General features: G+C 22.4%; 4 protein-coding genes and 1 non-coding gene across 9 annotated transcripts in view; 1 reads left to right on the top strand and 4 right to left on the bottom strand.

The window, feature by feature from the left end:
- LOC102673383 (putative uncharacterized protein DDB_G0285119) overlaps positions 1–5,775 on the top strand; it is a 6,550-nt gene extending 775 nt beyond the window's left edge. Inside the window, exons 2-7 of one of the 3 annotated variants that reach the window (XR_422367.2) lie at positions 424–1,204; positions 1,299–1,382; positions 1,467–1,666; positions 1,736–2,164; positions 5,356–5,564; positions 5,657–5,775. Coding sequence is in view for 2 of the 3 variants with exons in the window: in XM_006619812.2 (XP_006619875.1) it covers positions 424–1,204; positions 1,299–1,382; positions 1,467–1,666; positions 1,736–2,164; positions 2,991–3,196 (1,700 nt within the window). In the remaining variant the exon portion in view is untranslated. Of the gene's footprint in view, positions 1–423; positions 1,205–1,298; positions 1,383–1,466; positions 1,667–1,735; positions 2,165–2,990; positions 4,285–5,355; positions 5,565–5,656 lie in introns of those variants that run through there. The other 2 variants (XM_006619812.2, XM_006619813.2) reach the window with 2 other exon arrangements.
- On the bottom strand, positions 3,889–7,197 carry LOC102673657 (SET and MYND domain-containing protein 4-like). Of its 3 annotated transcripts, XM_006619816.2 has the most exons (7): positions 7,134–7,197; positions 6,760–6,952; positions 6,027–6,687; positions 5,684–5,970; positions 5,241–5,524; positions 4,627–5,104; positions 3,889–4,331 (listed from the first exon to the last, which is right to left on the bottom strand). In XM_006619816.2, exons 2-7 carry the CDS (start codon positions 6,944–6,946, stop codon positions 4,324–4,326), a joined length of 1,905 nt encoding a protein of 634 aa, XP_006619879.1. In that variant the 5' UTR covers positions 6,947–6,952; positions 7,134–7,197; the 3' UTR covers positions 3,889–4,323. The 3 variants fall into 3 exon arrangements, with proteins under 3 accessions (XP_006619879.1, XP_006619878.1, XP_006619877.1); XM_006619815.2 differs by lacking the exon at positions 3,889–4,331 and having other exon boundaries at positions 4,471–5,104; XM_006619814.2 differs by lacking the exon at positions 3,889–4,331 and having other exon boundaries at positions 4,471–5,104; positions 6,760–6,963; positions 7,134–7,183.
- Positions 7,198–7,958: 761 nt separating this feature from the next.
- Positions 7,959–8,856, bottom strand: LOC102673956 (prefoldin subunit 4). Its single transcript, XM_006619817.2, has 4 exons — positions 8,778–8,856; positions 8,602–8,706; positions 8,394–8,510; positions 7,959–8,298 (listed from the first exon to the last, which is right to left on the bottom strand). The coding sequence occupies exons 1-4, from the start codon at positions 8,814–8,816 to the stop codon at positions 8,146–8,148; spliced, it is 414 nt and encodes a 137-aa protein (XP_006619880.1). The 5' UTR covers positions 8,817–8,856; the 3' UTR covers positions 7,959–8,145.
- Positions 8,857–9,311: 455 nt separating this feature from the next.
- On the bottom strand, positions 9,312–9,383 carry Trnaq-cug. Its single transcript has one exon. It is a non-coding gene; the product is annotated as a tRNA-Gln (tRNA).
- Positions 9,384–9,855: 472 nt separating this feature from the next.
- Positions 9,856–10,920, bottom strand: LOC102673253 (THUMP domain-containing protein 1 homolog). The gene is made up of 4 exons (XM_006619811.2): positions 10,708–10,920; positions 10,484–10,636; positions 10,174–10,418; positions 9,856–10,092 (listed from the first exon to the last, which is right to left on the bottom strand). The coding sequence occupies exons 1-4, from the start codon at positions 10,903–10,905 to the stop codon at positions 9,867–9,869; spliced, it is 822 nt and encodes a 273-aa protein (XP_006619874.1). The 5' UTR covers positions 10,906–10,920; the 3' UTR covers positions 9,856–9,866.
- Positions 10,921–11,384: the final 464 nt, after the last annotated feature.

Raw genomic sequence — 11,384 nt, 5'->3', positions numbered from 1 at the left:
AGTTTACTAAATAATATGTAAAAAAATTTTTAACAAATTGTTATTAGTTTGAATTGTAAAAGTTATGATTTTTAACTTTTTTACCTAAATCTATAAAAAAATTTAAAATACTTTTGTAAATCTAAATAAATAATATATATTTATATAAAATTTCAAAATCGATTAATATTACTATGAAATACAAATAATTCAAAATACTTAAATTTATAATTTTATAATTAGTCTATAACTCAGTTTCAGTTATTTATTTATTATTATAATAATTTATATTATATTAATATATTATAATATAATATATATTATAATATATATTATATTATAATATATTATAATAATAATATATATAATAATATATAATTATATATATAATACTTTATTTATATATGTTTCTTAAATATTCTTATTTATATATTTTTTAAATAGATGTTAGGCCAGCAAAAAAAGATAATCAATCTAGTGGAGGTGCAGGAAAACAATTAGGAGGACCTAATAATCAATTTAATTCTGGCAATAATCATTTTAATGCTGGAAATGATTCTTTTAATAATGGAAATCAGGGTTATGGAGGAAATTCAAATTTTAATGCAAACCAAAATTTTAGTTGTGATCCACAATTGAATGACAATCAAAAAGGTAATAATATGCAAATTCGAGGAGGAAATGATCAATTTGCAGATGGAAATCAGAATAGAGATAATATGAATGATCAATTTGGAAATCAAAATCGAAATAATGGGAATGAACAATTTAACAATGTAATGCAATCTAAAGGAAATAATAATTTTAATCCAAATAATCCAAATAGAGGTGGTACTGATCAATTTAATCAAAGCAGAGGTGGTAATCAATTTGGACCAGCTGGAAATCAAAATAGACCTAGTGGAAATCAAAACCGTAATACAAATAATCAGAATCAAAGTAGTGGGGGAGGTATGAATAATGGAGGGAGTGGTCGACCAAGAGGTACCAGAGGTGGAAAAAATCGAAATAAAAATAGAGATAATTCAGGTGGAAATAACTTCAGAGATCGTAGCCCTATTAATAGAGGCCCACGTTTAGATGATAAAAGTGGTAGAGATTGGGATCATAAACAAGGGGATAGATTAAGAGGCAATAATTTTAATAGAGATTCATTCAATGACAGCAATAATCGTTATGAAGATTTTAAAAACTCTACTTCTAGAGATATGAATATGAGTTTTAAGTAAGTTAAAATATTTTTAAAAATTTTTTTTTACATTAATATTATATTTTTATTTATTAAATTAATATTTTTGTTTTATATCTTTTTAATACAGTAATACAAGTACATCAAATGAATATTCAAATGTATCAACTGAAAAAAATGATTGTGAAATCATTGTTGTTAACAAAGTTTTAACGTAAGTTATAAGTACTAAAATAAAATTAAATTATTTTAGTTTTTTTTTTTATTAACGTGATTTAAAATTTATTTTTTCAAATAGAGAATATGCTGAAAGTATTGAAATGAGGTTAAAAAAAATTGGATTAACAGTTGATTTATTATTTCCAAATGAAGACGTCCTCTTAAGTAGAGTTCTAGGAAATATTGCAAGTCGTGGATGTTTATATGCAGTTGTAGTGACACCTATTAATCAAGAACATCATTCCTTAACTTTAAATATTCTTCATGGTTTACCTCAAGGTAAAGATTTTTAATAATATTATTAAAATTTTCCTGAATTATATTAATATAACTTCATTTTTCTTATAGAACATAGAAATATGTTGGTTGAAGATGCTATTAATTTAATATCGCGCGATTTTGCTAATTACAAAGCTGGTGGACGATCGGTTCCATTGAATACACCTTTTGCAAACGAACGACATCCTGATGCTATTCAAGTTCTTTTAAATATGCTGGCTGATAATCATCAATTAACAGTATTACAATATGATCGAGTTATAAAATATCTCGAAATTAAACGTGAAGAACAAGTGCAAGTTGAATTAGGAGATGTAAAAGATTTACCAACTACAACAACTACGATAACAGTCAGTGATCCAAAACAAGCAGAATTACAATCTAGGATACTTAATATTTTAAACAGTAATAAAACAACTTCATCTGCACCAGCACCAAGTCCAGTACCAGCTCCAACTTCAACACCAGCACCCGTTCCACCAGCTACTTGGGGAACAGGTAAAATTTATGAAAGTTTATTATTTAGATTTAAACAAAATGTACATAATATTAAAGATTTAATATTAGTAATTTTATATTAAATTTCTATCATTATAATATTTTTTATAAATTATATGCATTTAATATGCATTTTATAAAAGTATAGATAAGTTTATAAAATCAATCATCAGTTTTCATTCCAGTAATTTTAAAAAATTATTATATTATTAACAAAAATTCCTTTGGTAAGAAATTAAAAAAATATATGTATTATAAATGCAGTAGTATGAGTTTTTACTGCAATATATATGTAGTTTCATTTGCTTTAAAAATACTATTATTAGTTTATTCATTATGCAAAAAAAACATTAAAAACCATGTCGCGCTTTTTACGTAATGAAACTGACCTGTTGCAGTTTTTTGCATTCTTATGAAGGTCGTTATAGGTGTATCTTACGGATTTTAGATCGCCTATCTATTATTTTTCTGTTTGGATATGTTTATGTATCTTTCATGAACATGTCTAAAGAAAATATAATTTTAAATCGCGTACATAAATTATTAATGAAGAACTTTAGAAGCAATTTGATGTTGATAAAAAACCGCAAATTATGTCTAAGAATTTTTTAGACAATACCAGGTAAAATTTTAATGCAAATATTGAACATGAGTGATTTAAAAACATAAACGAACTTCGTACGCTTTGGGTTTCTGATCGAGTTCTTCGTGCGTGTAGTGTTATTGTGTCGTCTATACAATCCAGTGATCAAAGCGAACGAACTTCGAATATATATATTGCTGGTATTACAACTGCTAACTTCATGAGTACATCATATTATGCCAGCAGCATCAACTGCGACAACAGCATCCACTACTACTACTACTACTACTACGGGAGTTTCACCATCGCCTCTGCTAAACGATCCAACAGTTCAAAAGGCACTTGACAGTCTCTTGCAAGGCAATTTACTCAAAAGCATCGGCGATCGGCAACCGACCACAACTACAACACCTCTGTTCGCTGCTTTTTCGAATATCGGCCGATTTTAATTCATTTCAATTTTATTTATCATATAATGAATAATTGGGGGATTTGGATCTCCTTTATTTTTCTCATATTTATACAATCTCTGACTCTGAAGTAGTTACTCTTGATTTAATGAAATGACAATTTTATGATAACATTTGATAAGAAATCAGAATTCTGGTAGGATTGCATTCAATTGCAATAATTGGAATATTTTTCTAATAAAGTGTTAGTATGCTTTTATTTGTATCAAAAAGATATATTTTAAATGTAGAATGATTCACAAATTCTATAAACGTTATTTACATGATTTATAAAAGTAGGTATACTAATACTTGTTTATACAGATATTTGTTCAATTTTTTCATTCTTAGGAAAAAATATTTTAGTTCAATATATTTCATATTATGTAAATGATAAAGAAAACAAAATATTAGAGAAGTGTAATGTTTTTTATTATTAGTTCTATATTTCTTCCATACTTATTCTTTTTTATTATTATAAAACTAGACAAGAATTAAATATACCTTAAATATTAACAAATTTAATGTATAATCATACATTCAACTTTATTAATTATATAATTTCTTCTGATAAAAAATACTTGAATATGTAACATACTGATTTAGTAATTGACAATTTGATTAAATAATTCATTATATTTGGCTTAACATTTGAAGTTCATTATCATAATTTTAATTAATTGCCATGTTTATCTTTATTGCTTTTATAGTTTTTATTAATATCATAAGATTACAATGTGACATTTAATTAGTTTATATTATAAAATAAGATCAACAAAAATTCATTTTGGTAAATTTACAAGCCTCATATGCTTTAATGTAAAAATATATTGTATATGTGAGTATAAAGCATTTGATTTTTACAGTAAATGATGTAAAATACATAATATATCAATTTTTCTATTGCATTATTGAAAATATGGTATAGATTTTTAAATTTTTTCATTAATGAATTTCATTATCTATGTTACATGTTTTTAATTAGTTTGGATATTTACACAAATGTATCGTGTATAAGAAGCTATGCACATTTTTTTAGGAATTAGATAAACATCATGTATAACTTCAATAAAATGTTTTTAGGAATATTTTATGTCTTTCATTGATAATTTAATTAATATTGATGTTTATGGATCTAAAAACAAGAAAATAATAATATTTATAAAATTGAATCTGAATTTCAAGTATTTAATATTAATTTTTTACATACCCTTGCAGTCAAGCAATTAATATATAATTTTCATAAAACAATTTAAGCTATAGAAGCAGTCTTATTAGATTAATAAGCAAGAAGTAAGTATTCAAAGTGAAAATATTTAAATAAAAGTGGTTTGCAGAATATAAAGCATAATGTTAAATACTCACAGGTAAGCAAAGTTATAAATATAAATTAATATAAGCAAATTCATAATAAATTTACTTAAATTTACCTAAATAATAACTCTTCAGGTATTGTTCCGCATGAACGATTTCTTCACATGGCTGGGATACTTCATTATATAATATACCAAGAACCGACTTTACTGCATCAATATCGTACATATTTTTCGCCAATCTTTGTTTATAAGGTTTCAATTTTCCTACAAGCTCTTTATTTTTACTAATAGAACCAATGTGATTTTGCAAAATTTTTTCATATATAGGCCAATCAAATTCACATGCGATACAATCGCATTCGAAAAAATAGTCTTGCATTATTTTTTCTCTTCTTTCAGATTTTGTCATATATGCATATGCAGCACCATAACTTGTGAATATTTGATCTCCAGGATATAATGGTTTTAAAGCGCGGGTAATCATTGTGAGCCCTTCGAAATGACGAAATGTATTTGGTGCACAAGAATGATTATATAAACTATTCGTTACATATAATCCTGAACCTACTTTAATCCCTGGCTCTTGTTGCACCTAAAAAAATAAATTAATTATAATATAAAACTGTTCTAATATAATTTTTATCCTTTATTTTGTTAAATTGCTTGTTAAATTATTTTTTAAATATATTTTATAATCTATATTATATATTATGTATTAAATAAATTACTGAAAAACAATTGGAAGACATTATAACACATGCACGAAACATGATGCTGCTACAAAATATAATGTCTGAATAATTGTTAATGTCTTTTAATTGGTTCACTTCATATTTATTGCAGAAAAAATTAGTCTGTGTGGCTAAAAGGATAGCCGCGAGAGCTGAAATACAAGCAAAAGCACTGATTCCAATAAGTGGTCTCATTGTCATATTGGTAGCAAGACTCAAAGCAGATCGTGCACTGGTACTATCCAATATGTCTTCATCTGTAAATCCTGCAGTTCTATTATCTACAAAAGAAAGATATTTTATAAAATCTAAAAATGAACCGTATGTTATTATGATATTATTATATTTTTTTTCTTGTAATTTTTTTATTCTTTTTTATAATTCAAATTTTATCTTATATTCTTTTATTTTAGCAATAAAATATGAATTCTATTCTTTACCTGGATTAGATTCAGCTAATTTCATGTCAGCACGCAGTTCATTGATATTTTTACCTTTTGCTGTTACTATGATCAGAAATCTAATAATTTTGGTAAGCATTCGTATTTTATCCTTATCAACATGAAGTAAATTTCCAATTAATGCCATAATTGGACATTCTATATCATGAGCCATTTCCCAAGCTAATATTCTACATTTTTCTGAACAATATTGAGCCACAGGGCAATGTAAACAAGGAATTAAATTATAGCTTCTTGATAAACAATGATGACAATGAGTATAATATCTGTAATTTATGATATTTTATTTATATAGATATATTAATATTATCAGATTGTATACCTTTGTGTGTAAATAACATATGCATATGGATCTTCAATAGTAATTATATCTCCTGGTTTAAATTCTTTTGTAACTACTAAATGACGCCCATATTTTTCAGAAAAAGAAATGCTGATACCATCACTGATTGCTGGAGCTTCTTTACTAGGACCATAAATTAATTTTAAAGGACCTTCATCTGCTAAGTATCTTGGTTGTTTTTCTTCATTATTTTTAGTAATTTTGTTCAAACTATGCATTGTATCTTTCTTGTCATTAATGTTAAAATTTTTATTTATATCTGAAAGTTTTGTTTCACCATTTCTATATTTTACAGTAAAAGATCTTTCTGATTCATTATTTATATTTTCTGATAAACACATATTTGTAAATATTTCTGAATCAATATGATCATTATTTGTAAGTTTCAATTTTTTTTTAATTTCTTCAATTGCTTTAATTCCTCTTTCTTTTAATTTTTTTCTTTTTTCTTCTGGATATCCAAAATTTAAAGCAGCATCAATATCTATCAAACATTCTTTAAACAATTGTTTTCTATACAAAGCAGCAGATCGATTGGCATAAGCATAGGACATAAGTTCATTATTATTTGCATATGCCAAACTCATTGTATAATATTTTATAGCTTCGTTATCATCGCCCATCACGAAATGTTGATTTCCTAATATTTTTTAATTATGATAACTAATGAATTATTTATATTCAATTATAGTATTAGAAAAATATTTATTACCTTCTTCTCTAAATTGAATGGAATCTTCTTCATTTTTTACTTCAAAAATTAATTCTGGTAATTGAGACTTTATTACATTTTGTAAAATGTGACCAAGAAGGGCTTCACATTCTTTTTGTAAACCATATCCTGCATGTGAACAATTACTTTGTTTTAAATTTAATACTAATTCCTTTGCTATTTCCATATCGTTCTGGAAAAATTGTATTATATAAAAAAATTTATTTTAAAAATATTTTAAATGTTTTATTAAATATATTAAATATATAAATAAAATATAAATATAATAAGTATATTTTATAATTTTTTTTATATAAGAATGAATGAATGTATTGAATGTTTTAATTTAAAAAAACACTTGATTATTCATATACTTCTTCTATAGTAGATAAGAATGAACTGCAGTTAACTAAGTAACTGGCTAAAGTAAAACTGAAAGGTGAAACTAAAATTATCTCAAGTAAGTTGATAGAGGGAAGCAGAAACTGTATGACTATATAATCAGATTTTATATCATTTGTTGAATTAAATAAATCATAGACTAATTACAGACATATTTTTTATCTTTTATATTTCATATATAGATTATTTCAATCTTTCCATAATTTTTATCTTTTAAAAGAACAAAAATTTGAAAAAATTAAATTATTTAAGAAAACAAATATTTTATATGTTTATTGCATTTTAAATCTTTTATTTCATATTATTAATTATATTATTTTAATATATTATTTTATATTAATGTTAATATATTTATAAACACTATTTATAGAAATATTTATAAATAGCATAATCAAAACATTATATAATAATAGGAAAAACTATAAAAAAAGTCAAAGTTTAACTGTTTAATCAATATAAATATTAGATGTTTGAGCTAACTTTTCAATCATGTTACATGAGCATTTCATAATGAGAACAATTTGGCAACAATCCAAATTTAAAGTCAGTAGAATGTTGAAGTTAAAATACAATCTTTAATTAGATAAATATATGTATTTATATATGAATATAATATATGAATATTGATATTTGTATAAATAATGATTGAAAATATTATATATAATTTGTAAAATTAATTTATATATTTTTTTAATTTAAGATGTTATGAATATTATAAATAGTATAATTAATAATTAGTATATTATAATATTAAATTAATATTTTAAAAAGATAGAAATAATATGAAAAATTATAATTAATTTATTAGTTGTTTATTATACAATAACAATTAATTAACATATGGATATATATGATTTTTATATATATGATGAGCAAGAAGTATATAAACTTAGATATATTATATGCATTAGAAGAAATGAGGCAATAATAATATAAAAATTTTATTTCATATTATAAAAAGCATTATATGGATATTTAACTAAATTAATCCTCTTCTGCTTCTAAATTTATACGGCTACCAAACTTTGCATATAATTTTGTTTTTAAGTCAGTTATGACATTTTTTAAATCAATACATTTACTTTCCAAATTTGAGATTTCCTTTTTTTTCTTCTCTTTAATCTCATCTAAGTAATTCTAGAAAAATAAACAAAAATAAAGAAAAATGTATAATATTATATTACTTTATATTATTTCAAAATATATATGATAATAATTATTAAATTTTATACCTGTGTCCTTTCTAAATCTTCATAAATAAAAACTTCACCAATGTGATACGGAATTTTTGCATCTTCATCTAAAAGAGATATTTCATCACATGCATCTTCTAAATTTTTTAATTCATTCTGTAAAATATGTATCAATATATGTATATAAAATTATACATATCCAAATAAGGTTATAAGTGGCAAAAATTAACATTAAATTCATTAATACTTGTTTAATTTTTGATTCTTCTTTTAAATCATCCATTTTAGCATTTTGCCTTGCAAATTTATTAATTTTTTGTTGATCTTCATATGTAATATAAACATCGGAATCCTATAATGCAAAATAGGTTAGATTTAAATGTTATATATTACATAAATAAAAAAGTTTGTATCTAAACTTACCGGTTGAAATCCAGTTTGAACATTTTTTCGGGCTGACATATTCGTATTTTATTTTTAATTATATATATTTAATATACCGATATAATATTTATTTAATATACCGATATAATATTTATTTAATATATCGATATAATATTTATTTAAGTAACAATTTTAAAACAATGATATCAAATACTTACAACATTACTTCATGAAGCTAATATCTTTAGACACGAAATAGAAAGGAATTTAATTGTTGAAAATGCGTCAATAAGTGTGTTCTTTTTTAAACCGCTTGCATCTTATACTCATATATTAAATTATTTTTATTTGAATCTGATTAATTGTAAAAAATATATATATATAATTTAATTATAAGTTTTTCTAATTTAATTATTTATATTGTTTTTATATCAAATTTTTATTCCAATATTTATAATAAATATAATTAATATATAAGAATTTTTAATGCATAAAAAAATAAATGCAGTAATTTTTTAAATCATTATTTAATTTAATATATTATAAATATTAATATAAAAAAGAAAAAACCAAAGGTCCCACCGAGATTTGAACTCGGATCGCTGGATTCAGAGTCCAGAGTGCTAACCATTACACCATGGGACCTTGTGAAAATAATTTTAATATAAAATATTTGAACATCAATTTAAAGCATAATTTTTAAACTAAAATGTTATAAATATCTTTTTTATTTTTAATAATTTTTATTCAATATAGATTTTATCATAAAAAGTGAAAAACTTAAGAATAAAAATATTCATTAATATATTAATTGCATATTATATTATAAATATTTATATATTATGATTTTCTAATTTACATAAAACATAAATAATATATAATTATTTAAAACATGAATATATATAATTATAAAACATTAATCAAATTTTGAAAATTATACACGACATCATTAATAACATATAATTTATTATTTTATTTTTATTTGTTAAAATAATAAATTTATAAAACAATATTAATTTAATTTACATCAATTATTTGGATCTTCATTATCATAATTTATTTCTCTTATTAAATTTTTATCTTCTGTAATACATATTTCTTCAAATTTTATCTTGCTTTTTTCTTTTTCTATTTTATGGGTTCTTTTATATTACATATTTCTAACAAATTATATTTTTTGAATTTATAATAATTGGGAGCAACGGACATAAGACAAACACCACGTACCATTTCTACTATTACAGCAAGTTCTGGATTTTTTAGATCTGCCTTATTTCCAGGATTCTTTTTGTTTATTATTTCTGCTAAGTCTTCAATGATTTCATCTCTATATATATTATTATTACTATGACGACTGTAATAAAATTAAATTACTGTACATTTATAGTTAAAGACATAATAAAGTTATAAATAATTTATATATCAAAAAACATACTTAAATACAATACTAAATGTTTTTGGTTCCTGTGCAAAATATTTTTCAAGCATTGCATCTGCTTTTGATTTGATATCATTCATATTTGCTTTACAAATAACTTCAATTGGAAGTAATCTTAATAAATATCTTGTACGTTGCTGTTTTGTATTATATAATTCAGTGATAATTTTAGTAACTAATTCTAATGGATTTGTCAAAGAACTCCTTATAAAAATTATATTTTTAACACCAGTGTCAATTACCTGATTGAAAAATTATAAGCATTTTAAATTTTAAAGAGAAATAAAAATATATGTAAAAAATTTACCTGAAATCTTCTGGCATTTATTGGTTTTGAATATTCTGCTTTTAATTCGTTAATTTCTTTATTTAAAACAACTGAAATGTCATCTTCATTATCGTTATATTTTGTTTCATCTTTTTTTATATCAGAAACTTTAATATTCTTATTGTCAGAATCCTTAAATTAAAAAGAATTTGATAAATTTGTATTTTTATATGTATTTATATTATTGTTAAATTCCATTTTACCTTTTTAGAATCTAATCCATAAATCTCATCAGCAAATTCATTAAGTATTTTATAAGCATCACGTACACATTCCTTTTCAGAGAAATTACATGTGCATAAAAAACCTTTCATACCTGGTTCCAAATTAAATTGTTTGCGTTTTTTTTTATTATTTCCATGATTATGAAAGTAATTTTTTTTTCGTTTTTGAACATTCATTTTTATTAAAAATTTCTGTATCATAAATTTTATTTTATTTATAATAATATATATTTATCTTTTATTATAAATAATAAAAAGAACTATATCGATACAATTTACCAATATAATTGCTTAAATTTTTTGATATAAATATTATTTACACATTTTAGCATTAAATTTTATATTTCAAATATACTCACACACTCTTTGTTAAAATATTTTCATATATTTATTTAAAATATAGCATTAATTATACTTTTTAAAAATTGAGTTTATTTTTTGTTTAAAATTAAATTATAACCACATGAAATTGAAGTTATAAATAATATAAATACATTTAATATATTTTTATATCAGCTTAATATCTCAAACCAAACTCTTGTTGCATCATTTATTTTTATTCGTTGATAAAATGGTTATAATAATTATCTATAAATGATAAATGATGAAATAAAAAATAATATTATTAATTTAGTATAGAGTAATGCAACAAACAA

The sequence above is a fragment of the Apis dorsata genome, unplaced genomic scaffold (genome assembly GCF_000469605.1).
Source record: "Apis dorsata unplaced genomic scaffold, Apis dorsata 1.3 scaffold_444, whole genome shotgun sequence".
Taxonomy (NCBI): domain Eukaryota; kingdom Metazoa; phylum Arthropoda; class Insecta; order Hymenoptera; family Apidae; genus Apis; species Apis dorsata.
This window is presented reverse-complemented; position numbering and strand designations above follow the sequence as displayed.

Excerpts from the sequence above, each read along its gene's own strand:
- LOC102673657 (XM_006619815.2), bottom strand. The coding sequence starts at position 6,946 with ATGGAAATAGCAAAGGAATTAGTATTAAATTTAAAACAAAGTAATTGT. Across the intron at positions 6,688-6,759 it reads CATTCAATTTAGAGAAGAAG|GAAATCAACATTTCGTGATG; the intron begins GTAATAAATATT and ends AAAAAATATTAG. Across the intron at positions 5,525-5,683 it reads ATTAGCTGAATCTAATCCAG|ATAATAGAACTGCAGGATTT; the intron begins GTAAAGAATAGA and ends TTTCTTTTGTAG.
- LOC102673956 (XM_006619817.2), bottom strand. The coding sequence starts at position 8,816 with ATGTCAGCCCGAAAAAATGTTCAAACTGGATTTCAACCG. Across the intron at positions 8,707-8,777 it reads TTCAAACTGGATTTCAACCG|GATTCCGATGTTTATATTAC; the intron begins GTAAGTTTAGAT and ends TTTGCATTATAG. Across the intron at positions 8,299-8,393 it reads AAGATTTAGAAAGGACACAG|AATTACTTAGATGAGATTAA; the intron begins GTATAAAATTTA and ends TTATTTTTCTAG.
- LOC102673253 (XM_006619811.2), bottom strand. The coding sequence starts at position 10,905 with ATGAATGTTCAAAAACGAAAAAAAAATTACTTTCATAATCATGGAAAT. Across the intron at positions 10,637-10,707 it reads ATGGATTAGATTCTAAAAAG|GATTCTGACAATAAGAATAT; the intron begins GTAAAATGGAAT and ends TTTTAATTTAAG. Across the intron at positions 10,093-10,173 it reads ACATTTAGTATTGTATTTAA|TCGTCATAGTAATAATAATA; the intron begins GTATGTTTTTTG and ends ATTTTATTACAG.